This window comes from Pristiophorus japonicus, chromosome 31, assembly GCF_044704955.1.
Source record: "Pristiophorus japonicus isolate sPriJap1 chromosome 31, sPriJap1.hap1, whole genome shotgun sequence".
Lineage (NCBI taxonomy): Eukaryota > Metazoa > Chordata > Chondrichthyes > Pristiophoridae > Pristiophorus > Pristiophorus japonicus.
This window is the reverse complement of record NC_092007.1, coordinates 9942324-9969392: the sequence shown is the minus strand read 5'-3', so window position 1 is coordinate 9969392 and position 27069 is coordinate 9942324. Positions and strand designations below refer to the sequence as shown.

Below are 27069 nucleotides of genomic sequence, written 5' to 3'. Positions count from 1 at the left end.
GTTACAGAGATAGGGAGGAGTGTAGGGGCTGGAGGAGGTTACAGAGATCGGGAGGGGTGTAGGGGCTGGAGGTGGTTACAGAGATAGGAAGGGGTGTCGGGGCTGGAGGAGGTTACAGAGATAGGGAGGGGTGCAGGGGCTGGAGGAGGTTACAGAGATAGGGAGGGGTGCAGGGGCTGGAGGAGGTTACAGAAATAGGGAGGGGTGTAGGGCTGGAGGAGGTTACAGAGATAGGGAGGGGTGTAGGGCTGGAGGAGGTTACAGAGATAGGGAGGGGTGTAGGGCTGGAGGAGGTTACAGAGATAGGGAGGTGTGGAGGAGCTGGAGGGGGTTACAGAGATAGGGAGGGGTGTCGGGGCTGAAGGGGGTTACAGAGATAGGGAGGGGTGTAGGGGCTGGAGGAGGTTACAGAGATAGGGAGGGGTGTAGGGGCTGTAGGAGGTTACAGAGATAGGGAGGGGTGTCGGGACTGGAGGAGGTTACAGAGATAGGGAGGGGTGTAGGTGCTGGAGGGGGTAACAGAGATAGGGAGGGGTGTAGGGGCTGGAGGAGGTTACAGAGATAGGGAGGGGTGTAGGGGCTGGAGGAGGTTACAGAGATCGGGAGGGGTGTAGGGGCTGGAGGGGGTTACAGAGATAGGGAGGGGTGTCGGGGCTGGAGGGGGTTACAGAGATAGGGAGGAGTGTATGGGCTGGAGGTTGTTACAGAGATAGGGAGGGGTGTCGGGGCTGGAGGGGGTTACAGAGATAGGGAGGGGTGTAGGGGCTGGAGGAGGTTACAGAGATAGGGAGGAGTGTAGTGGCTGGAGGTGGTTCCAGAGATAGGGAGGGGTGTAGGGGCTGGAGGAGTTTACAGAGATAGGGAGGGGTGTCGGGGCTGGAGGAGGTTACAGAGATAGGGAGGGATGTAGGGGCTGGAGGTAGTTACAGAGATAGGGAGGGGTGTCGGGGCTGGAGGAGGTTACAGAGATAGGGAGGGGTGTAGGGGCTGGAGGAGGTTACAGAGATAGGGAGGGGTGTCGGGGCTGGAGAAGGTTACAGAGATAGGGAGGGGTGTAGGGGCTGGAGGAGTTTACAGAGATAGCGAGGGGTGTAGGGACTGGAGGAGGTTACAGAGATAGGGAGGGGTGTAGGGACTGGAGGAGGTTACAGAGATAGGGAGGGGTGTAGGGGCTGGAGGAGGTTACAGAGATAGGGAGGGGTGTAGGGGCTGGAGGGGGTTACAGAGATTGGAAGGGGTGTAGGGGCTGGAGGATGTTACAGAGATAGGGAGGGGTGTAGGGACTGGAGGGGGTTACAGAGATAGGGAGGGGTGTCGGGGCTGGAGGAGGTTACAGAGATAGGGAGGGGTGTAGGGGCTGGAGGAGGTTACAGAGATAGGGAGGGGTGTAGGGGCTGGAGGGGGTTACAGAGATAGGGACGGGTGTCGGGGCTGGAGGGGGTTACAGAGATCGACCCCGCTCCGTGTACCTCTGTTGTGGCAGGCAACGTTCGGGAACCTGCTTCTGCCAATTTTAACTTCTCCAAATTGAAGCTCATTTCTGCCGCCTGGATTAGAAAAACATTGGATCAGAGCGGGGCAAGGAGACTTGATCGAGCTGTTTAAAATTATGAAGGGTTTCAATCAGAGTAAATTCGTGGGGCACAGAAAGCCATTCGGCCCCTCGAACCCGTGCCGGCTCTCTGCAGGAGAACCTGAGCCAATCCCACTCCCCACCGCCCTTTCTCCGGAGCCCGGCAAATCTCTCTCCTTCAGGGACTTACCCAACTCCCTTTTGAAAGCCACGATTGAGTCAGCCTCCATCGCCCTCTCGGGCAGCGCGTCCCCGATCCTAACCACTCGCTGCGTAAAAAGGTTTATCCTCGTGTCGCCTTTGTTCGAATTCAGGCACTTGAGTACCAAATAAATAATCTAGGTTCACAATCCCAGTGTAGTACTGAGGGAGTGCCGCACTGTCGGAGGGGCAGTACTGAGGGAGCGCCGCACTGTCGGAGGGGCAGTACTGAGGGAGCGCCGCACTGTCGGAGGGGCGGTACTGGGGGAGTGCCGCACTGTCGGAGGGGCAGTACTGGGGGAGCGCCGCACTGTCGGAGGGGCGGTACTGGGGGAGTGCCGCACTGTCGGAGGGGCGGTACTGGGGGAGTGCCGCACTGTCGGAGGGGCAGTACTGGGGGAGCGCCGCACTGTCGGAGGGGCAGTACTGGGGGAGCGCCACACTGTCAGAGGGGCAGTACTGAGGGAGCGCCCCACTGTCAGAGGGGCAGTACTGAGGGAGCGCCACACTGTGTTGTCGGAGGGGCAGAACTGAGGGAGCGCCCCACTGTCAGAGGAGCAGTACTGAGGGAGCGCCGCACTGTCGGAGGGGCAGTACTGAGGGAGTACCACACTGTTGGAGGGGCAGTACTGGGGGAGCGCCACACTGTCAGAGGGGCAGTACTGAGGGAGTACCACACTGTGTTGTCGGAGGGGCAGAACTGAGGGAGCGCCCCACTGTCAGAGGGGCAGTACTGAGGGAGTACCACACTGTCGGAGGGGCAGTACTGAGGGAGTACCACACTGTCGGAGGGGCAGTACTGAGGGAGTACCACACTGTCGGAGGGGCAGTACTGAGGGAGTGCCGCACTGTCGGAGGGGCGATACTGAGGGAGTACCACACTGTTGGAGGGGCAGTACTGAGGGAGCACCGTACCACACTGTCGGAGGGACAGTACTGAGGGAGTACCACACTGTCGGAGGGGCGATACTGAGGGAGCGCCGCACTGTCGGAGGGGCAGTACTGAGGGAGCGCCGCACTGTCGGAGGGGCAGTACTGAGGGAGCACCGTACTGTCGGAGGGGCAGTACTGAAGGAGCGCCGCACTGTCGGAGGGGCAGTACTGAGGGAGCGCCGCACTGTCGGAGGGGCGATACTGAGGGAGCGCCGCACTGTCGGAGGGGCAGTACTGAGGGAGTACCGCACTGTCGGAGGGGCAGTACTGAGGGAGCGCCGCACTGTCGGAGGGGCAGTACTGAGGGAGCGCCGCACTGTCGGAGGGGCAGTACTGAGGGAGCGCCGCACTGTCGGAGGGGCAGTACTGAGGGAGCGCCGCACTGTCGGAGGGGCAGTACTGAGGGAACGCCGCACTGTCGGAGGGGCAGTACTGAGGGAGCGCCGCAGTCAGGAATCAAGGGACCAGGCGGGAAAGTGGAGTTGAGGTCGGAGATCAGCCGTGATCTCATTGAATGGCGGAGCAGGCTCGAGGGGCCGAATGGCCGACTCCTGCTCCCTAATTCCTATGATCCCACTGAGCTATGGGGAAGGGCGTTTGGAAGGAGGTCACGCTGGGAGGGTCAGGATGTGGGGAGGGGTCAGGGGTCAGGGGTCATCTCACCTTGCCGTGGGCCTTGAGCACTTCGTTGCAGCTCTCAGCCAGGCGTTCACTCCCGCTCTTGGCCTGCTCCTTAATCTGTACGATCTGCTCCTCGAGCCTCCTCACCCGCTCCTGAAACTCGAAAAGAACACACTGCAGTCACGGGTGCTCTGGCAACGATTGCCATTTGCAGAAGAGAGTTCCAAACCTCGGTCACCTTTTGTGTTTAGAAGTGTTTCCTCATTTCACTGCAGAAAGCCCTGGCTCGAATGTTTAGACTGTGACTCCCTCGTCCTATCTTCTCTGCTCCGAGGAGAACAACCCCAGCTTCTCCAGTCTCTCCACATCACTGAAGTCCCACATCCCCCGGGACCATTCTGGTCAATCCCCTTCCGTACCCTCTCTAAGGCCTTCACATCCACGCAGGGCTCAGTGCTGGGACCCCAGCTATTTACAATATACATTAACGATTTAGATGAAGGAATTGAGTGTAATATCTCCAAGTTTGCAGATGACACTAAGCTGGGTGGCGGTGTGAGCTGTGAGGAGGACGCTAAGAGGCTGCAGGGTGACTTGGACAGGTTAGGTGAGTGGGGCAAATGCATGGCAAATGCAGTATAATGTGGATAAATGTGAGGTTATCCACTTTGGTGGCAAAAACAGGAAGGCAGAATATTATCTGAATGGTGACAGATCAGGAAAAGGGGAGGTGCAACGAGACCTGGGTGTCATGGTACATCAGTCATTGAAGGTTGGCATGCAGGTCCAGCAGGCGGTGAAGAAGGCAAATGGTATGTTGGCTTTCATAGTGAGGGGATTTGAGTATAGGAGCAGGGAGGTCTTACTGCAGTTGTACAGGGCCTTGGTGAGGCCTCACTTGGAATATTGTGTACAGTTTTGGTCTCCTAACCTGAGGAAGGACGTTCTTGCTATTGAGGGAGTGCAGCGAAGGTTCACCAGACTGATTCCCGGGATGGCTGGACTGACATATGAAGAAAGACTGGATCGACTGGGCCTGTATTCACTGGAATTTAGAAGGATGAGAGGGGATCTCATGGAAACATATAAAATTCTGACGGGACGGGACAGTTTAGATGCAGGAAGGATGTTCCCGATATTGGGGAAGTCCAGAACCAGGGGTCACAGTCTAAGGATAAGGGGTAAGCCATTTAGGACCGAGAGGAGGAGAAACTTCTTCACCCAGAGAGTTGTTAACCTGTGGAATTCTCTACCACAGAGAGTTGTTGAGGCCAGTTCGTTTGATATATTCAAGAGGGAGTTAGATGTGGCCCTTACGGCTAAAGGGATCAAGGGGTATGGAGAGAAAGCAGGAGTGGGGTACTGAGGGAATGATCAGCCATGATCTTATTGAATGGCGGTGCAGGCTCGAAGGGCCGAATGGCCTACTCCTGCACCTACTTTCTATGTTTCTATGTTTCTTCCTAAAGTGCAGGGCCCAGAATTGGACACAATACTCCAAGCTGGGGCCTACCCAGTAATTTGTAAAGGCTGAGTGTAACCTCATCACTTCTGTTGTCTTGAACCGAGGAAGCGGTATGCCTTGTGCTCACAATCAGTTGCACCAGGTTGTTCAATACCTTCCTGTTGACGGCTTGTTGCCGGCATTGAGCCAACTGTTCCTTGAGCTGCCTGCTCTGTGTCTCCCTCTCCTCTTCCAGCCTGCTCTCCTTCTCCAGCGACTGAAACTCCAGGTCCTCGAAGGTCTTCACTGCCACCTCCAGAGCCTCTGACTCCTGCGGAGAAAGGGCCCAAGGCAGCAAACGGTTAACCCCCCCTCGAGGAATCCACTTCAAAAAAACACTGAGGTCCTGTTCGCCTCGATAGACCACACTTGGAGCACCGTGCACAGTTCTGGTCTCCATATACCTGGGTTAGACCACACTTGGAGCACCGTGCACAGTTCTGGTCTCCATATACCTGGGTTAGACCACACTTGGAGCACCGTGCACAGTTCTGGTCTCCATATACCTGGGTTAGACCACACTTGGAGCACTGTGCACAGTTCTGGTCTCCATATACCTGGGTTAGACCACACTTGGAGCACTGTGTACAGTTCTGGTCTCCATATACCTGGGTTGGACCACACTTGGAGCACTGTGTACAGTTCTGGTCTCCATATACCTGGGTTAGACCACACTTGGAGCACTGTGTACAGTTCTAGTCTCCATATACCTGGGTTAGACCACACTTGGAGCACTGTGCACAGTTCCCGTCTCCATATACCTGGGTTAGACCACACTTGGAGCACTGTGTACAGTTCTAGTCTCCATATACCTGGGTTAGACCACACTTGGAGCACCGTGCACAGTTCTGGTCTCCATATACCTGGGTTAGACCACACTTGGAGCACTGTGTACAGTTCTGGTCTCCATATACCTGGGTTAGACCACACTTGGAGCACTGTGTACAGTTCTAGTCTCCATATACCTGGGTTAGACCACACTTGGAGCACTGTGCACAGTTCTGGTCTCCATATACCTGGGTTAGACCACACTTGGAGCACTGTGTACAGTTCTGGTCTCCATATACCTGGGTTGGACCACACTTGGAGCACTGTGTACAGTTCTGGTCTCCATATACCTGGGTTAGACCACACTTGGAGCACTGTGTACAGTTCTAGTCTCCATATACCTGGGTTAGACCACACTTGGAGCACTGTGCACAGTTCCCGTCTCCATATACCTGGGTTAGACCACACTTGGAGCACTGTGTACAGTTCTGGTCTCCATATACCTGGGTTAGACCACACTTGGAGCACTGTGTACAGTTCTAGTCTCCATATACCTGGGTTAGACCACACTTGGAGCACTGTGTACAGTTCTAGTCTCCATATACCTTGGTTAGACCACACTTGGAGCACTGTGCACAGTTCTGGTCTCCATATACCTGGGTTGGACCACACTTGGAGCACTGTGTACAGTTCTGGTCTCCATATACCTGGGTTAGACCACACTTGGAGCACTGTGTACAGTTCTGGTCTCCATATACCTGGGTTAGACCACACTTGGAGCACTGTGTACAGTTCTAGTCTCCATATACCTGGGTTAGACCACACTTGGAGCACTGTGCACAGTTCTGGTCTCCATATACCTGGGTTAGACCACACTTGGAGCACTGTGTGCAGTTCTAGTCTCCATATACCTGGGTTAGACCACACTTGGAGCACTGTGTACAGTTCTAGTCTCCATATACCTGGGTTAGACCACACTTGGAGCACCGTGTACAGTTCTGGTCTCCATATACCTGGGTTAGACCACACGTGGAGCACTGTGTACAGTTCTAGTCTCCATATACCTGGGTTAGACCACACTTGGAGCACTGTGCACAGTTCTGGTCTCCATATACCTGGGTTAGACCACACTTGGAGCACTGTGCACAGTTCTGGTCTCCATATACCTTGGTTAGACCACACTTGGAGCACTGTGCACAGTTCTGGTCTCCATATACCTTGGTTAGACCACACTTGGAGCACCGTGCACAGTTCTGGTCTCCATATACCTGGGTTAGACCACACTTGGAGCACCGTGCACAGTTCTGGTCTCCATATACCTGGGTTAGACTACACTTGGAGCACCGTGCACAGTTCTGGTCTCCATATACCTGGGTTAGACCACACTTGGAGCACTGTGTACAGTTCTAGTCTCCATATACCTTGGTTAGACCACACTTGGAGCACTGTGCACAGTTCTGGTCTCCATATACCTGGGTTAGCCCACACTTGGAGCACTGTGTACAGTTCTGGTCTCCATATACCTGGATTAGATCACACTTGGAGCACTGTACACAGTTCTGGTCTCCATATACCTTGGTTAGACCACACTTGGAGCACTGTGCACAGTTCTGGTCTCCATATACCTGGGTTAGACCACACTTGGAGCACTGTGCACAGTTCTGGTCTCCATATACCTGGGTTAGACCACACTTGGAGCATGGTGCACAGTTCTGGTCTCCATATACCTGGATTAGATCACACTTGGAGCACTGTACACAGTTCTGGTCTCCATATACCTCGGTTAGACCACACTTGGAGCACTGTGCACAGTTCTGGTCTCTATATTACAAAAAATGAGATAGAGGCACTGGAGAGGGTGCAGAGAAGACTTACGAGGATGATACCAGAACTGAGAGGTTATAACTACCAGGAAAGGCTGGGTCCCTTTACTCTAGAACAGAGAAGGCTTGGGGGGGGTGAGCTGATGGAGGTGTGTAGATTATGAAAGGGTTCGATAGGGTAGACGTAGAGAAGATGTTTCCACTTGTGGAGGAGACCAGAACTAGGGGCCATCAATATACGACAGTCACTAATAAATCCAATGGGGAATTCAGGAGAAACTTCTTTACCCAGAGAGGGGTGAGAATGTGGGACTCGCTCCCACAGGGAGGGGTCGAGGCGAGGAGCAGAGATACATTTAAGGGGGAAGCTGGATAAAGACATGAGGGAGAAAGGAATAGAAGGATATGGTGATGGGGTGAGATGGAGAGGGGAGGGAGGGGGCTGGTGTGGGACATAAACCCCGGCACGGAGCGGTGGGACATAAACCCCGGCACGGAGCGGTGGAACATAAACCCCGGCACGGAGCGCTGGGACATAAACCCCGGCACGGAGCGGTGGAACATAAACCCCGGCACGGAGCGGTGGGACATAAACCCCGGCACGGAGCGGGGGGACATAAACCCCGGCACGGAGCGGTGGGACATAAACCCCGGCACGGAGCGGGGGGACATAAACCCCGGCACGGAGCGGTGGGACATAAACCCCGGCACGGAGCGGTGGGACATAAACCCCGGCACGGAGCGGTGGGACATAAACCCCGGCACGGAGCGGTGGGACATAAACCCCGGCACGGAGCGGTGGGCCATAAACCCCGGCACGGAGCGGTGGGACATAAACCCCGGCACGGAGCGGTGGGACATAAACCCCGGCACGGAGCGGTGGGACATAAACCCCGGCACGGAGCGGTGGGGGCCCAATGGCCTCTTCCTGTGCGGTACAAATCACAGGACGTGCCCGTGAAATAGGCCGGGGCGGGTGGGGGAAGGGTTTGCAAACTAGAAACGCGCTCACCTCTTGCAGTCGTTCCCTCAGCTGCCGATTCGAGGATTCCGGCTGATCAGCGAACTGTTGGCGGGACGTGGTGAGATGTTTCCACGCCATCTCCAGCCTCCCGCGCTCGCGTTCCACCTTGGCCTTTTCCTGTCGGGCGGGGGGGGTGGGGGGGGGAGTGGTTTTGTGGGGAGAAATAAATAAAACCGGCTTGACCGCTGTTGAGCATTCACCTTCGCGGCCCCGCGACGGTCAGCGGGCTGCCCCTTTAACCACCCCCTCCGCTACTCGCCACCTGACCCCCGCTCCCCATCCCCCGTCCCCCACCCTAGGGGCCCAGGGGGTAAAGGTGAAAGTTCACCTGGTCACCTGCATCGCACTCCCAACCAAACCCGGGTGAAAGAGGTCTCGTTTTATCCGTCTCATTTTCTGCCAAAACCTCAGCTCGCGAACTGCTCCATGATAGCTGAAACATGGCTTGACCATTGTTTAACAACCCAAAATGCTCTGCAAAAAAACACCTATCTAAACCTCAGTAACATCGCCTGTCTCCACCCCTTGCCTCAGCTGCTGAAACCTTCATCCCTGCCTCCGTTACCTCCAGATTTGACCATTCCAACGCACTCCGGGCTGGCCTCCCACATTCTACCCAACGTAAACTGGAGGTGATCCAAAACTTGGCTGCCCCCGTGTCCTAACTCGCACCGAGTCCCGCTCACCCATCACCCCCTGTGCTCACTGACCCCGTGTCCTAACTCGAACCGAGTCACGTGCACCCATCACCCCCCTGTGCTCACTGACCCCGTGTCCTAACTCACACCCAGTCCCGCTCACCCATCACCCCCTGTGCTCACTGCCCTGTGTCCTAACTCGCACCGAGTCCCACTCACCCATCACCCCCTGTGCTCACTGACCCGTGTCCTAACTCACACCCAGTCCCACTCACCCATCACCCCCTGTGCTCACTGACCCCGTGTCCTAACTCGCACCGAGTCCCGCTCACCCATCACCCCCTGTGCTCACTGCCCCGTGTCCTAACTCGCACCAAGTCCCACTCACCCATCACCCCCTGTGCTCACTGACCCCGTGTCCTAACTCGAACCGAGTCACGTGCACCCATCACCCCCTGTGCTCACTGACCCCGTGTCCTAACTCACATCCAGTCCCGCTCACCCATCACCCCCCTGTGCTCACTGACCCCGTGTCCTAACTCGCACCGAGTCCCGCTCACCCATCATCCCCTGTGCTCACTGACCCCTTGTCCTAACTCGCACCGAGTCCCGCTCACCCATCACCCCCCTGTGCTCACTGACCCCGTGTCCTAACTCGCACCGAGTCCCGCTCAGCCATCACCCCCTGTGCTCACTGACCCCTTGTCCTAACTCGCACCGAGTCCCGCTCAGCCATTACCCCCTGTGCTCACTGCCCCGTGTCCTAACTCGCACCGAGTCTCGCTCACCCATCACCCCCTGTGCTCGCTGCCCCGTGTCCTAACTCGCACTGAGTCCCGCTCACCCATCACCCACTGTGCTCACTGCCCTCGTGTCCTAACTCGCACCGAGTCCCACTCACCCATCACCCCCTGTGCTCACTGACCCGTGTCCTAACTCGCACCGAGTCCTGCTCACCCATCACCCCCTGTGCTCGCCAACTTAGTTTGCTCCCAGTTTAGCAACGCCTTGATTTCAAACTTCTCATCCTTGCTTTCAAATTCCTCCATGGGCCTCGCCCCTCCCTATCTCTGTAACCTCCTCCAGCCCCTACACCCCTCCCTATCTCTGTAACCTCCTCCAGCCCCTACACCCCTCCCTATCTCTGTAACCTCCTGCAGCCCCTACACCCCTCCCTATCTCTGTAACCTCCTCCAGCCCCTACACCCCTCCCTATCTCTGTAACCTCCTCCAGCCCCTACACCCCTCCCTATCTCTGTAACCTCCTCCAAACCCTACACCCCTCCCTATCTCTGTAACCTCCTCCAGCCCCTACACCCCTCCCTATCTCTGTAACCTCCTGCAGCCCCCACACCCCTCCCTTTCTCTGTAACCTCCTGCAGCCCCTACACCCCTCCCTATCTCTGTAACCTCCTCCAAACCCTACACCCCTCCCTATGTCTGTAACCTCCTCCAGCCCCTACACCCCTCCCTATCTCTGTAACCTCCTCCAGCCCCTACACCCCTCCCTATCTCTGTAACCTCCTCCAGCCCCTACACCCCTCCCTATCTCTGTAACCTCCTGCAGCCCCTACACCCCTCCCTATCTCTGTAACCCCCCCTCCAGCCCCTACACCCCTCCCTATCTCTGTAACCTCCTGCAGCCCCTACACCCCTCCCTATCTCTGTAACCCCCCCTCCAGCCCCTACACCCCTCCCTATCTCTGTAACCTCCTCCAGCCCCTACACCAGGGACACCCCGGCTCGGATGTAACCGCGGAAGAGAGGCAGGCAGTCGGGGCTGAACGACGCCCTCGACCACCCGCTGCCTGGACCAGTTTAATGGCCCCACCTTGGCCAGGGCCCAGGAGCAGGCCCCACGAGGAGGCCCTCCGACCTGCCCGCTCCCCTCAGCATCTACCTGTTGGAATACAAAGGGGCCGGCAGTGGTGTTACAGCTGTACAGAGCTCTGTGTTGACCCTACTGTAACCACGCTCGGTCCTGGCCTCCGTCCCTCATGAAGGATATACCGGCCTGGGAGGGGGAGCGATGCAGGTTCACCACAATGATACCCCGGGGGTGAAAGGGTTAAATCCCGAGGACCGGTCGCACAGACTGGGCCTGTGATCCCGCGAGTTTAGACGATTAAGCGACGATCTGATCGAGGGGTTTGGGACAATTGAAGGATTGGATCGGGGAGATCGGGAGAGAAACTGTTCCCTCGGGTGGGGGGCAGTCCAGAACAAGGGGGGCGTCACCTTCAAATTAGAGCCAGGCCGTTCAGGGGGCGATGTCAGGAAACACTTCTTCACACAAAGGGCAGCGGGAATCAGGAACTCTCTCCCCCAAAAAGCTGTCGAGGCCGGGGGGGCAATTGGAGCTTTCAACACTGAGGTTGATAGATTAGTGTTGGGTAAGGGTATTAAGGGTCACGCAACCAAGGCGGGTAGGTGGGGTTAGGTCACAGATCAGCCACGACATGATTCAATGGCGGAGCAGGCTCGAGGGGCTGAATGGGCCTCCTCCTGTTCCTGTGTAACAGGCTCGAGGGGCTGAATGGGCCTCCTCCTGTTCCTATGGTAACAGGCTCGAGGGGCTGAATGGGCCTCCTCCTGTTCCTGTGTAACAGGCTTGAGGGGCTGAATGGGCCTCCTCCTGTTCCTGTGTAACAGGCTCGAGGGGCTGAATGGGTCTCCTCCTGTTCCTGTGTAACGGGCTCGAGGGACTGAATGGGCCTCCTCCTGTTCCTGTGTAACAGGCTCGAGGGGCTGAATGGGCCTCCTCCTGTTCCTATGGTAACAGGCTCGAGGGGCTGAATGGGCCTCCTCCTGTTGCTGTGTAACAGGCTCGAGGGGCTGAATGGGCCTCCTCCTGTTCCTATGGTAACAGGCTCGAGGGGCTGAATGGGCCTCCTCCTGTTCCTGTGTAACAGGCTCGAGGGGCTGAATGGGCCTCCTCCTGTTCCTGTGTAACAGACTCGAGGGACTGAATGGGCCTCCTCCTGTTTCTGTGTAACAGGCTCAAGGGACTAAATGGGCCTCCTCCTGTTCCTGTGTAACAGGCTCGAGGGACTGAATGGGCCTCCTCCTGTTCCTATGGTAACAGGCTCGAGGGGCTGAATGGGCCTCCTCCTGTTCCTGTGTAACAGGCTCGAGGGGCTGAATGGGCCTCCTCCTGTTCCTGAGTAACAGGCTCGAGGGGCTGAATGGGCCTCCTCCTGTTCCTGTGTAACAGGCTCGAGGGGCTGAATGGGCCTCCTCCTGTTCCTGTGTAACAGGCTCAAGGGGCTGAATGGGCCTCCTCCTGTTCCTGTGTAACAGGCTCGAGGGGCTGAATGGGCCTTCTCCTGTTCCTGTGTAACAGGCTCGAGGGGCTGAATGGGCCTCCTCCTGTTTCTGTGTAATAGGCTCGAGGGGCTGAATGGGCCTCCTCCTGTTCCTGTGTAACATGCTCAAGGGACTGAATGGGCCTCCTCCTGTTCCTGTGTAACAGGCTCGAGGGGCTGAATGGGCCTCCTCCTGTTCCTGTGTAACAGGCTCGAGGGGCTGAATGGGCCTCCTCCTGTTCCTGTGTAACAGGCTCGAGGGGCTGAATGGGCCTCCTCCTGTTCCTGTGTAAGAGACTCGAGGGGCTGAATGGGCCTCCTCCTGTTCCTGTGTAATAGGCTCGAGGGGCTGAATGGGCCTCCTCCTGTTCCTGTGTAACAGGCTCGAGGGGCTGAATGGGCCTTCTCCTGTTCCTGTGTAACAGGCTCGAGGGGCTGAATGGGCCTCCTCCTGTTTCTGTGTAATAGGCTCGAGGGGCTGAATGGGCCTCCTCCTGTTCCTGTGTAACATGCTCAAGGGACTGAATGGGCCTCCTCCTGTTCCTGTGTAACAGGCTCGAGGGGCTGAATGGGCCTCCTCCTGTTCCTGTGTAACAGGCTCGAGGGGCTGAATGGGCCTCCTCCTGTTCCTGTGTAACAGGCTCGAGGGGCTGAATGGGCCTCCTCCTGTTCCTGTGTAAGAGACTCAAGGGGCTGAATGGGCCTCCTCCTGTTCCTGTGTAATAGGCTCGAGGGGCTGAATGGGCCTCCTCCTGTTCCTGTGTAACATGCTCAAGGGACTGAATGGGCCTCCTCCTGTTCCTGTGTAACAGGCTCGAGGGGCTGAATGGGCCTCCTCCTGTTCCTGTGTAACAGGCCCGAGAGGCTGAATGGGCCTCCTCCTGTTCCTGTGTAACAGGCTTGAGGGACTGAATGGGCCTCCTCCTGTTCCTGTGTAACAGACTCGAGGGGCTGAATGGGCCTCCTCCTGTTCCTGTGTACCAGGCTCGAGGGGCTGAATGGGCCTCCTCCTGTTCCTGTGTAACAGGCTCGAGGGGCTGAATGGGCCTCCTCCTGTTCCTGTGTAACAGGCTCGAGGGGCTGAATGGGCCTCCTCCTGTTCCTGTGTAACAGGCTCGAGGGGCTGAATGGGCCTTCTCCTGTTCCTGTGTAACAGGCTCGAGGGGCTGAATGGGTCCCCTCCTGTTCCTGTGTAACAGGCTCGAGGGGCTGAATGGGCCTCCTCCTGTTCCTGTGTAATAGGCTCGAGGGGCTGAATGGGCCTCCTCCTGTTCCTGTGTAACAGGCTCGAGGGGCTGAATGGGCCTCCTCCTGTTCCTGTGTAACAGGCTCGAGGGGCTGAATGGGCCTTCTCCTGTTCCTGTGTAACAGGCTCGAGGGGCTGAATGGGCCTCCTCCTGTTTCTGTGTAATAGGCTCGAGGGGCTGAATGGGCCTCCTCCTGTTCCTGTGTAACATGCTCAAGGGACTGAATGGGCCTCCTCCTGTTCCTGTGTAACAGGCTCGAGGGGCTGAATGGGCCTCCTCCTGTTCCTGTGTAACAGGCTCGAGGGGCTGAATGGGCCTCCTCCTGTTCCTGTGTAACAGGCTCGAGGGGCTGAATGGGCCTCCTCCTGTTCCTGTGTAAGAGACTCGAGGGGCTGAATGGGCCTCCTCCTGTTCCTGTGTAATAGGCTCGAGGGGCTGAATGGGCCTCCTCCTGTTCCTGTGTAACAGGCTCGAGGGGCTGAATGGGCCTTCTCCTGTTCCTGTGTAACAGGCTCGAGGGGCTGAATGGGCCTCCTCCTGTTTCTGTGTAATAGGCTCGAGGGGCTGAATGGGCCTCCTCCTGTTCCTGTGTAACATGCTCAAGGGACTGAATGGGCCTCCTCCTGTTCCTGTGTAACAGGCTCGAGGGGCTGAATGGGCCTCCTCCTGTTCCTGTGTAACAGGCTCGAGGGGCTGAATGGGCCTCCTCCTGTTCCTGTGTAACAGGCTCGAGGGGCTGAATGGGCCTCCTCCTGTTCCTGTGTAAGAGACTCAAGGGGCTGAATGGGCCTCCTCCTGTTCCTGTGTAATAGGCTCGAGGGGCTGAATGGGCCTCCTCCTGTTCCTGTGTAACATGCTCAAGGGACTGAATGGGCCTCCTCCTGTTCCTGTGTAACAGGCTCGAGGGGCTGAATGGGCCTCCTCCTGTTCCTGTGTAACAGGCCCGAGAGGCTGAATGGGCCTCCTCCTGTTCCTGTGTAACAGGCTTGAGGGACTGAATGGGCCTCCTCCTGTTCCTGTGTAACAGACTCGAGGGGCTGAATGGGCCTCCTCCTGTTCCTGTGTAACAGGCTCGAGGGGCTGAATGGGCCTCCTCCTGTTCCTGTGTAACAGGCTCGAGGGGCTGAATGGGCCTCCTCCTGTTCCTGTGTAACAGGCTCGAGGGGCTGAATGGGCCTCCTCCTGTTCCTGTGTAACAGGCTCGAGGGGCTGAATGGGCCTTCTCCTGTTCCTGTGTAACAGGCTCGAGGGGCTGAATGGGTCCCCTCCTGTTCCTGTGTAACAGGCTCGAGGGGCTGAATGGGCCTCCTCCTGTTCCTGTGTAATAGGCTCGAGGGGCTGAATGGGCCTCCTCCTGTTCCTGTGTAACAGGCTCGAGGGGCTGAATGGGCCTCCTCCTGTTCCTGTGTAACAGGCTCGAGGGGCTGAATGGGCCTCCTCCTGTTCCTGTGTAACAGGCTCGAGGGGCTGAATGGGCCTCCTCCTGTTCCTGTGTCACAGGCCCGAGGGGCTGAATGGGCCTCCTCCAGTTTATCAGGAGCAGACTGGGCAGTAGAACGAGGCAGTTAGCAAACAGGTTAGCAGCACAATTAACAATTTTCTACTCTCCTACTTATGTAGCAGCCATTTTTGAAGGATATGGATGCGGAGGAGCAATTTATACCAGAACAGACCATAATAATCCACCTTTGGCGATGCATTGTCACAGTCCAATTGCAATGCTAAGGCCTGCCACCAGATGTCAGTGCGCCAGTACCTCTACATGCCACCAGATGGCACTGTATGACCGTCCCTGACCACAAACTTGGCATAAACACACAGATTGCAATAAAGTCGATAAACCAACATTCACTGTGGGATAAACGCATTGAATAAAGGGCAGGTATAGCACGGGGTTAGATACAGAGTAAAGCTCCCTCTACACTGTCCCATCAAATACTCCCAGGGCAGGTACAGATACAGCACGGGGTTAGATACAGAGTAAAGCTCCCTCTACACTGTCCCATCAAACACTCCCAGGGCAGGTACAGGGGGTTAGATACAGAGTAAAGCTCCCTCTACACTGTCCCATCAAACACTCCCAGGGCAGTTATAGCACGGGGTTAGATACAGAGTAAAGCTCCCTCTACACTGTCCCATCAAACACTCCCAGGGCAGGTATAGCACGGGGTTCGATACAGAGTAAAGCTCCCTCTACACTGTCCCATCAAATACTCCCAGGGCAGGTACAGCACGGGGTTAGATACAGAGTAAAGCTCTCTCTACACTGTCCCATCAAACATTCCCAGTGCAGGTACATGTACAGCACGGGGTTAGATACAGAGTAAAGCTCCCTCTGCACTATCCCATCAAACACTCCCAGGGCAGGTACAGCACGGGGTTAGATACAGAGTAAAGCTCCCTCTACACTGTCCCATCAAACACTCCCAGGGCAGGTACAGCACGGGGTTAGATACAGAGAAAAGCTCCCTCTACACTGTCCCATCAAACACTCCCAGGGCAGGTACAGAGGGTTAGATACAGAGAAAAGCTCCCTCTACACTGTCCCATCAAACACTCCCAGGGCAGGTACAGAGGGTTAGATACAGAGTAAAGCTCCCTCTACACTGTCCCATCAAACACTCCCAGGGCAGGTACAGGGGGGTTAGATACAGAGTAAAGCTCCCTCTACACTGTCCCATCAAACACTCCCAGGGCAGGTACAGGGGGGTTAGATACAGAGTAAAGCTCCCTCTACACTGTCCCATCAAACACTCCCAGGGCAGGTACAGGTACAGCACGGGGTTAGATACAGAGTAAAGCTCCCTCTACACTGTCCCATCAAACACTCCCAGGGCAGGTACAGGTACAGCACGGGGTTAGATACAGAGTAAAGCTCCCTCGACACTGTCCCATCAAACACTCCCAGGGCAGGTACTGCATTCCTACCTTATCCTTCTCGGCCTTGAGGGCGTTGCTCAAGCCTGCAATGTGGGTGTGAAGCTTGTCTGCTGTCCGATGATCCCTCTCCAGCTGCTCTCGTTCAGCCTTTAGTTCCCCCTGGACCAGAGCGAGTTCTATCTCCAACTGATGGGACAAAGTTGGTCAAACTGAGGAAGGCCTCCATAGCTTGTGGGTACAGCTCAGTACTGGCCCAAAGACTGCACAGTGATACATTTTGGTAGGACAAATGAGATGAGCCAATGTAAACTAAAGGGTACAATTCTAAATTTATTGCAAGGAGGATAGAGTATAAAAGCAGAGAAGTCCTGCTACAACTGTACGGGTTACTGGTGAGGCCACACCTGGAGTACTGCGTACAGTTCTGGTCTCCGTATTTAAGGAGGGATATATTTGCATTGGAGGCAGTTCAGAGAAGGTTCACTCGGTTGATTCCTGAGATGAAGGGGTTGTCTTATGAAGAAAGATTGAGCAGGTTGGGTCTATACTCATTGGATCTCAGAAGAATGAGAGGTGATCTTATTGAAACACGTAAGATTCTGAGGGGGCTTGACAGGGTAGATGCAGAGAGAATGTTTCCCCTCGGGGAATCTAAAACTAGGGGGCACAGTCTCAGAATAAGGGGCCACCCATTTAAGATGGAGGTGGGAGGAATTTCTTCTCCCAGAGGGTTGTAAATCTGTGGAATTCGCTGCCTCAGAGAGCTGTGGAGGCTGGGTCATTGAATATATTTAAGACAGAGATAGACAGTTTCTTAACTGATAAGGGGATAAGGGGGCGGGCAGGGAAGTGGAGCTGAGTCCATGATCGGATCAGCCATGATCGTATTAAATGGCGGAGCAGGCTCGAGGGGCCGAATGGGCCTCTTCCTGTTCCTATGTAACAGGCTCGAGGGGCTGAATGGGCCTCCTCCTGTTCCTGTGTAACAGGCTCGAGGGGCTGAATGGGCCTCCTCCTGTTCCTGTGTAACAGGCTCGAGGGGCTGAATGGGCCTCCTCCTGTTCCTGTGTAACAGGCTCGAGGGGCTGAATGGGCCTCCTCCTGTTCCTGTGTTACAGGCTCGAGGGGCTGAATAGGCCTCCTCCTGTTCCTGTGTAACAGGCTCGAGGGGCTGAATAGGCCTCCTCCTGTTCCTGTGTAACAGGCTGAAGGGGCTGAATGGGCCTCCTCCTGTTCCTGTGTAACAGGCCCGAGGGGCTGAATGGGCCTCCTCCTGTTCCTGTGTAACAGGCTCGAGGGGCTGAATGGGCCTCCTCCTGTTCCTGTGTAACAGGCTCGAGGAGCTGAATGGGCCTCCTCCTGTTCCTGTGTAACAGGCTCGAGGGGCTGAATGGGCCTCCTCCTGTTCCTGTGTAACAGGCTCGAGGGGCTGAATGGGCCTCCTCCTGTTCCTGTGTAACAGGCTCGAGGGGCTGAATGGGCCTCCTCCTGTTCCTGTGTAACAGGCTCGAGGGGCTGAATGGGCCTCTTCCTGTTCCTATGTAACAGGCTCGAGGGGCTGAATGGGCCTCCTCCTGTTCCTGTGTTCTAGGCTCGAGGGGCTGAATGGGCCTCCTCCTGTTCCTATGTAACAGGCTCGAGGGTCTGAATGGGCCTCCTCCTGTTCCTGTGTAACAGGCTCGAGGGGCTGAATGGGCCTCCTCCTGTTCCTGTGTAACAGGCTCGAGGGGCTGAATGGGCCTCTTCCTGTTCCTATGTAACAGGCTCGAGGGGCTGAATGGGCCTCTTCCTGTTCCTATGTAACAGGCTCGAGGGGCTGAATGGGCCTCCTCCTGTTCCTGTGTAACAGGCTCGAGGGGCTGAATGGGCCTCTTCCTGTTCCTATGTAACAGGCTCGAGGGGCTGAATGGGCCTCCTCCTGTTCCTGTGTAACAGGCTCGAGGGGCTGAATGGGCCTCCTCCTGTTCCTGTGTAACAGGCTCGAGGGGCTGAATGGGCCTCCTCCTGTTCCTGTGTAACAGGCTCGAGGGACTGAATGGGCCTCCTCCTGTTCCTGTGTAACAGGCTCGAGGGGCTGAATGGGCCTCTTCCTGTTCCTATGTAACAGGCTCGAGGGGCTGAATGGGCCTCTTCCTGTTCCTATGTAACAGGCTCGAGGGGCTGAATGGGCCTCCTCCTGTTCCTGTGTAACAGGCTCGAGGGGCTGAATGGGCCTCCTCCTGTTCCTCTGTAACAGGCTCGAGGGGCTGAATGGGCCTCCTCCTGTTCCTATGTAACAGGCTCGAGGGTCTGAATGGGCCTCCTCCTGTTCCTGTGTAACAGGCTCGAGGGGCTGAATGGACCTCCTCCTCTACCTGTGTAACAGGCTCGAGGGGCTGAATGGGCCTCCTCCTGTTCCTGTGTAACAGGCTCAAGGGGCTGAATGGGCCTCCTCCTGTTCCTGTGTAACAGGCTCGAGGGGCTGAATGGGCCTCCTCCTGTTCCTGTGTAACAGGCTCGAGGGGCTGAATGGGCCCCCTCCTGTTCCTGTGTAACAGGCTCGAGGGGCTGAATGGGCCTCCTCCTGTTCCTGTGTAACAGGCTCGAGGGGCTGAATGGGCCTCCTCCTGTTCCTGTGTAACAGGCTCGAGGGGCTGAATGGGCCTCCTCCTGTTCCTGTGTAACAGGCTCCAGGGGCTGAATGGGCCCCCTCCTGTTCCTGTGTAACAGGCTCGAGGGGCTGAATGGGCCTCCTCCTGTTCCTGTGTAACAGGCTCGAGGGGCTGAATGGGCCTCCTCCTGTTCCTGTGTAACAGGCTCGAGGGGCTGAATGGGCCTCCTCCTGTTCCTGTGTAACAGGCTCGAGGGGCTGAATGGGCCCCCTCCTGTTCCTGTGTAACAGGCTCGAGGGGCTGAATGGGCCTCCTCCTGTTCCTGTGTAACAGGCTCGAAGGGCTGAATGGGCCTCCTCCTGTTCCTGTGTAACAGGCTCGAGGGGCTGAATGGGCCTCCTCCTGTTCCTGTGTAACAGGCTCGAGGGGCTGAATGGGCCTCCTCCTGTTCCTGTGTAACAGGCTCGAGGGGCTGAATGGGCCTCCTCCTGTTCCTGTGTAACAGGCTCGAGGGGCTGAATGGGCCTCCTCCTGTTCCTGTGTAACAGGCTCGAGGGGCTGAATGGGCCTCCTCCTGTTCCTGTGTAACAGGCTCGAGGGGCTGAATGGGCCTCCTCCTGTTCCTGTGTAACAGGCTCGAGGGGCTGAATGGGCCTCCTCCTGTTCCTGTGTAACAGGCTCGAGGGGCTGAATGGGCCTCCTCCTGTTCCTATGTAGCAGGCTCCAGGGGTTGAATGGGCCCCCTCCTGTTATTGGGGACCACCCTAAACCACACGCAGGACAAAGTTGACGGCTGACCAGAGAAGAATTGACCACCAGCCCGTGCCCTCCCCCCGGGTCACGGAGACAGGCACGGACACGAATCGCGCCCTCCTGACCTCTCACCTCCTGCTCCAGCTCCTCCTTCTGCCGCTCCAGGTCGCTCAGGCGCTGATTTGCCGACGTGATCCTTCCGAGCGTCTGGGAGCGCTCGGTATCTAGCCGGCTGGCCCCCGCCACCGAGGCGACCGGCTCCTTCAACAGACGAGAAACGGGTCAGTACAGGCCCTGAAACTCCAACCCCGCCCCCCCACAAATAACTCGCGCCTTCAAAACCACACCCCGCTCTCTCGCACACCTCCCGTTGACATTCAATCTCCGAATCGCCCGACCATCGGCATCCTGGGGTTCACCATCGACCAGGAACTTAACCGGGCCAGCCGCACCAACACTGTGGCCACAAGAGCAGGTCAGAGGCTGGGTATTTGGCCGCGAGTGCCTCACCTCCTTGTCAGGTTCGAAACTCCACGGCCGCCTTTTATCGGAACACCCTAAGGACAAGGAATCTACCATGGGATCGTCCTATGCATTTCAGAAACATAGAAACATGGAAAATAGGTGCAGGAGCAGGCCATTCGGCCCTTCGAGCCTGCACTGCCATTCAATGAGTTCATGGCTGAACATGCAACTTCAGTACCCCATTCCTGCTTTCTCACCATACCCCTTGATCCCCCGAGTAGCAAGGACTTCATCTAACTCCCTTTTGAATATATTTATTGAATTGGCCTCAACAACTCTCTGTGGTAGAGAATTCCACAGGTTCACCACTCTCTGGGTGAAGAAGTTTCTCCTCATCTCGGTCCTAAATGGCTCACCCCTTATCCTTAGACTGTGACCCCTGGTTCTGGACTTCCCCAACATCGGGAACAGTCTCCCTGCATCTAACCTGTCTAAACCCGTCAGAATTTTAAACGTTTCTATGAGGTCCCCTCTCATTCTCCTGAACTCCAGTGAATGCAAGCCCAGTTGATCCAGTCTTTCTTGATAGGTCAGTCCTGCCATCCCGGGAATCAGTCTGGTGAACCTTCGCTGCACTCCCTCAATAGCAAGAATGTTCTTCCTCAGGTTAGGAGACCAAAACTGTATACAATACTCCAGGTGTGGCCTCACTAAGGCCCTGTACAACTGTAGCAACACCTCCCTGCCCCTGTACTCAAATCCCCTCGCTATGAAGGCCAACATGCCATTTGCTTTCTTAACCAAGTTGGCATGCTGTACCTGCATAGCAACCTTCAATGACTGATGTACCATGACACCCAGGTCTCGTTGCACCTCCCCTTTTGCTAATCTGTCACCGTTCAGTGAACATTTTTGGCCAAGTAAAACCCTCAGACCGGGCAGGCTGGGAAACATGTGGGCGGATACAGACATTGTGCAGTCTTGGCTCACCAGCGAGACAGGGGCACTGGCCAATGGGGGAAAGGCGCATTCTGGCAGGCCAATCAGGGGTCGAGTCAGGCCTGAAGAGGGGAAATCCTCAACCAATGGGGACTACCCGGCCCAGTTGGAAAACATGACTCATCTACCTAATTAACATGGACAGTGGACAATGGACCATCAGACTTTGAGACACCAATGTGCACTGAAACCATACCCCCTGTCCACACACCTACCGGTACCTGTGACATCTTCTGATGAAATATTCAAAGCTCCCTCCCCGCCCAAACTTACACAATGGACCCACCAGCTGAGTTTGAGCGCGAAAAGGCCAAAATAAACCTCAATTGGATACAAAGATAGGAGCTACGGAACCAGCAGTGAGAGTCAGCTTTTGGGGAGTTTCGCAGGGAACCCTCGCTCTGGGGAAGGTGGGCTTAACTCCAGCAGCGTTTTGCTCAGGAGCCAACCGAGAGGCAAAGAGAAAAAACCGACGCGACATCGAGGAGGAAAACCGAACCGGCCAACAACGTCAAACCCACCCCAGAGGGACGCCCCCCAGCTGAAATAAGTGCCCCCCAGGAGTATAGCCCGAACCCCCTCACAGACTCAATTTAGGATAGGAATTGGTAAGAAGGGTGGAAGAGGGAGGTGTGGTTGTGTGTGAGTGGGATGTTTTAGCCTCTTATCTTCCCCTTCCCTGTTGCGAGATTTTGCGTGTTGTTGAGTGAGATTGTGCCATTGCTGCTATTTATGACCTCTTCCTGTGCTCTCGAACTTGGTGTTTGCTATTCTAAATAAACATTAGCCATTTTGTACTCTTACCCACTGTGTCTGGTACCTCGTTACTCACCCATCCTCATAACTCGCACGTACAGAACCCCAGGGGAGTGTGGATTCGAACCCAAGCTCCCCTTACATCCTGACTCCCCAAAGCCTTCCCACCATCGACGAGGCACAAGTCAGGAGTGTGAGGGAACACTCCCCACTTGCCTGGATGAGTTGCAGCTCCAGCAACACTCGAGAAGCTCGACACCATCCAGGACAAAGCCGCCCGCTCGATGGACCACGCTCCCCACCACCTCCAATACTCACTCCCTCCACCACCTCCAACACTCACTCCCTCCACCACCTCCAACACTCACTCCCTCCACCACCTCCAACACTCACTCCCTCCACCACCTCCAACACTCACTGCCTCCACCACCTCCAACACTCACTCCCTCCACCACCTCCAACACTCACTCCCTCCACCACCTCCAACACTCACTCCCTCCACCACCTCCAACACTCACTGCCTCCACCACCTCCAACACTCACTCCCTCCACCACCTCCAACACTCACTCCCTCCACCACCTCCAACACTCACTCCCTCCACCACCTCCAACACTCACTCCCTCCACCACCTCCAACACTCACTGCCTCCACCACCTCCAACACTCACTGCCTCCACCACCTCCAACACTCACTCCCTCCACCACCTCCAACACTCACTCCCTCCACCACCTCCAACACTCACTCCCTCCACCACCTCCAACACTCACTCCCTCCACCACCTCCAACACTCACTCCCTCCACCACCTCCAACACTCACTGCCTCCACCACCTCCAACACTCACTGCCTCCACCACCTCCAACACTCACTCCCTCCACCACCTCCAACACTCACTCCCTCCACCACCGGCGCACCGTGGCTGCGGTGTGCACCGTCTACAAGATGCACCGCGGCAACTCGCCAAGGCTTCTTCGGCAGCACCTCCCAAACCCGCTGCCTCTACCCGCCTAGAAGGACAAGGGCAGCAGGTCCATGGGAACACCACCCCCTCCACGTTCCCCTCCCAGTCACACACACACACCATCCCTCGACTGGGAAATATATCGGCCGTTCCTTCATCGTGGCTGGGTCACAATCCCGGAACTCCCTCCCTAACAGCACTGTGGGAGCACCTTCACCACACGGACTGCAGCGGTTCAAGAAGGCGGCTCACCACCACCTTCTCAAGTGGCGACGAGCGACGTGCAATAAATGCCGGCCTTGGCCAGCGACCGCCCACATCTCAAACCCGCGACCTCGACCAGGATTGGATCGGGGAGATCGAGAGAGAAACTGTTCCCTCGGGTGGGGGACAGTCCAGAACAAGGGGGGCGTCACCTTCAAATTAGAGCCAGGCCGTTCAGGAGTGATGTCAGGAAACACTTCTTCACACAAAGGGCAGCGGGAATCGGGAACTCACTCCCCCAAAAGGTTGTCGAGGCCGGGGGTCAATTGAAAATTTCAAAACAGAGAACAATAGATTAGTGTTGGGTAAGGGGCATTAAGGGTTACAGAACCAAGGCGCGGAGATGGGGTTAGGTCACAGATTAGCCACAGTCTCACGAAATGGAGGAACGGGCCCGAGGGGCTGAATGGGCCTCCTCCTGTTCCTGTGTAACAGGCTCGAGGGACTGAATGGACCTCCTCCTGTTCCTGTGTAACAGGCTCGAGGGACTGAATGGACCTCCTCCTGTTCCTTTGTAACAGGCTCGAGGGGCTGAATGGGCCTCCTCCTGTTCCCTGTGTAACAGGCTCGAGGGGCTGAATGGGCCTCCTCCTGTTCCTGTGTAACGGGCTCCAGGGGCTGAATGGTACTCCTCCTGTTCCTGTGTAACGGGCTCGAGGGGCTGAATGGGCCTCCTCCTGTTCCTGTGTAACGGGCTCGAGGGGCTGAATGGGCCTCCTCCTGTTCCTGTGTAACAGGCTCCAGGGGCTGAATGGGCCTCCTCCTGTTCCTGTGTAACAGGCTTGAGGGGCTGAATGGGCCTCCTCCTGTTCCTATGTAACAGGCTCCAGGGGCTGAATGGGCCTCCTCCTGTTCCTGTGTAACAGGCTCGAGGGGCTGAATGGTCCTCCTCCTGTTCCTGTGTAACAGGCTCGAGGGGCTGAATGGGCCTCCTCCTGTTCCTGTGTAACAGGCTCGAGGGGCTGAATGGGTCCCCTCCTGTTCCTGTGTAACAGGCTCGAGGGGCTGAATGGGCCTCCTCCTGTTCCTGTGTAACAGGCTCGAGGGGCTGAATGGGCCTCCTCCTGTTCCTGTGTAACAGGCTCGAGGGGCTGAATGGGCCTCCTCCTGTTCCTGTGTAACAGGCTCGAGAGGCTGAATGGGTCTCCTCCTGTTCCTGTGTAACAGGCTCGAGGGGCTGAATAGGCCTCCTCCTGTTCCTGTGTAACAGTCTCGAGGGGCTGAATGGGCCTCTTCCTGTTCCTGTGTAACAGGCTCGAGGGGCTGAATGGGCCTCTTCCTGTTCCTGTGTAACAGGCTCGAGAGGCTGAATGGGTCTCCTCCTGTTCCTAATGTTCTGATAAGAATGAAGACGGACACGCCGAGACAGAGAGACACACACAAACACCCAGACACAGACCCAAACACACACACACACACACAGAGAACCAGACACACACACACACACACACACACAGACCCAGACACACACACACACACACACACAGACCCAGACACAGACCCAGACACACACACACACACACACAGACCCAGACACAGACCCAGACACACACACACACACACAGACCCAGACACAGACCCAGACACAGACCCAGACACACACACACACACACACACACACACACATACACAGACACAGACCCAGACACAGACACACAGACACACACAGACCCAGACACAGACACACAGACACACACAGACCCAGACACAGACCCAGACACACAGACACACACACACACACAGACCCAGACACAGACCCAGACACACACACAGACACACACACACACACACACACACAGACCCAGACACAGACCCAGACACAGACCCAGACACACACACACACACACACAGACCCAGACACAGACCCAGACACACACACAGACACACACACACACACACACAGACCCACACACAGACCCACACACACACACACACACACAGAGAACCAGACACACACACACACACACACACACAGACCCAGACACAGACCCAGACACACACACAGACACACACAGACACACACACACACACACACACACAGACCCAGACACAGACCCAGACACACACACACACACACACACACAGACCCAGACACAGACCCAGACACACACACAGACACACACACACACACACACACACAGACCCACACACAGACCCACACACACACACACACACACAGAGAACCAGACACACACACACACACACACACACAGACCCAGACACACACACACACACACACACAGACCCAGACACAGACCCAGACACACACACACACACACAGACCCAGACACAGACCCAGACACACACACACACACACACACACTCACACACACACACACACACAGACCCACACACACACACACAGACCCAGACACACACACACACACACACACACAGACCCAGACACACACACACACACACACACACACACCCACACACACACACAGACCCACACACAGACCCACACACAGACCCACACACACACACAGACCCAGTTCCCGCCCGGCGAGTACCTGACTGACCTTGTCGGACGCCCCGTGCGGTGAGCAGCCCCGTGCCCCGCGCCCCGCGCTCTCGGCACGGCTGCCATCCTCCCTCCAGCTCTCGTTGTCGGTGATCTCCGCGGAGACGCTGGGGCCCGGGCTCCCGTCGTTGGCGGGCGTCTCGCGGGGTTCCGCCTCCGGGGAAAGGCCCGCGTCCTCCCGGGGAACGCACTCCGAACCCTGCCCCAGGGCCAGGTCGATCATTCCTCTGCTCGTCGCCGATTGGCCGCAGCACGCCGACCTCCGACCTCCGAACCTCCGCCGCTCCCCGGGATTCGGGTGTCACTCCAGCCGACGACCTGCATACACAGCACAAGACGGCCATCGATCAAAGCGATTCTGGCAACGGCTCCCTCAGTACTGCCCCTCCGACAGTGCGGCACTCCCTCAGTACTGCCCCTCCGACAGTGCGGCACTCCCTCAGTACTGCCCCTCCGACAGTGCGGCACTCCCTCAGTACTGCCCCTCCGACAGTGCGGCACTCCCTCAGTACTGCCCCTCCGACAGTGCGGCACTCCCTCAGTACTGCCCCTCCGACAGTGCGGCACTCCCTCAGTACTGCCCCTCCGACAGTGCGGCACTCCCTCAGTACTGCCCCTCCGACAGTGCGGCACTCCCTCAGTACTGCCCCTCCGACAGTGCGGCGCTCCCTCAGTACTGCCCCTCCGACAGTGCAACCAACGCTCCCTCAGTACTGCCCCTCTGACAGTGCGGCGCTCCCTCAGTACTGCCCCTCCGACAGTGCGGTGCTCCCTCAGTACTGCCCCTCCGACAGTGCGGCGCTCCCTCAGTACTGCCCCTCCGACAGTGCGGTGCTCCCTCAGTACTGCCCCTCCGACAGTGCGGCGCTCCCTCAGTACTGCCCCTCCGACAGTGCGGTGCTCCCTCAGTACTGCCCCTCCGACAGTGCGGCGCTCCCTCAGTACTGCCCCTCCGACAGTGCGGTGCTCCCTCAGTACTGCCCCTCCGACAGTGCGGCGCTCCCTCAGTACTGCCCCTCCGACAGTGCGGCGCTCCCTCAGTACTGCCCCTCCGACAGTGCGGCGCTCCCTCAGTACTGCCCCTCCGACAGTGCGGCGCTCCCTCAGTACCGCCCCTCCGACAGTGCGGCGCTCCCTCAGTACTGCCCCTCCGACAGTGGGGCGCTCCCTCAGTACTGCCCCTCCGACAGTGCGGCGTTCCCTCAGTACTGCCCCTCCGACAATGCGGCACTCCCTCAGC

The 27069-nt window shown here is 56.9% G+C and overlaps 1 protein-coding gene across 1 annotated transcript in view; it reads right to left on the bottom strand.

Annotated features, from left to right (window-relative positions):
• LOC139240440 (pleckstrin homology-like domain family B member 3) overlaps positions 1–26221 on the bottom strand; it is a 75199-nt gene extending 48978 nt beyond the window's left edge. The window contains exons 1-6 of the mRNA XM_070868966.1: positions 25828–26221; positions 19994–20122; positions 16566–16703; positions 8436–8564; positions 4948–5103; positions 3371–3481 (exon numbers count right to left, since the gene is read on the bottom strand). Of these exons, the coding sequence (XP_070725067.1) occupies positions 3371–3481; positions 4948–5103; positions 8436–8564; positions 16566–16703; positions 19994–20122; positions 25828–26052 (888 nt within the window). The 5' untranslated portion in view covers positions 26053–26221. The remainder of the gene's footprint in view (positions 1–3370; positions 3482–4947; positions 5104–8435; positions 8565–16565; positions 16704–19993; positions 20123–25827) is intronic.
• Positions 26222–27069: the final 848 nt, after the last annotated feature.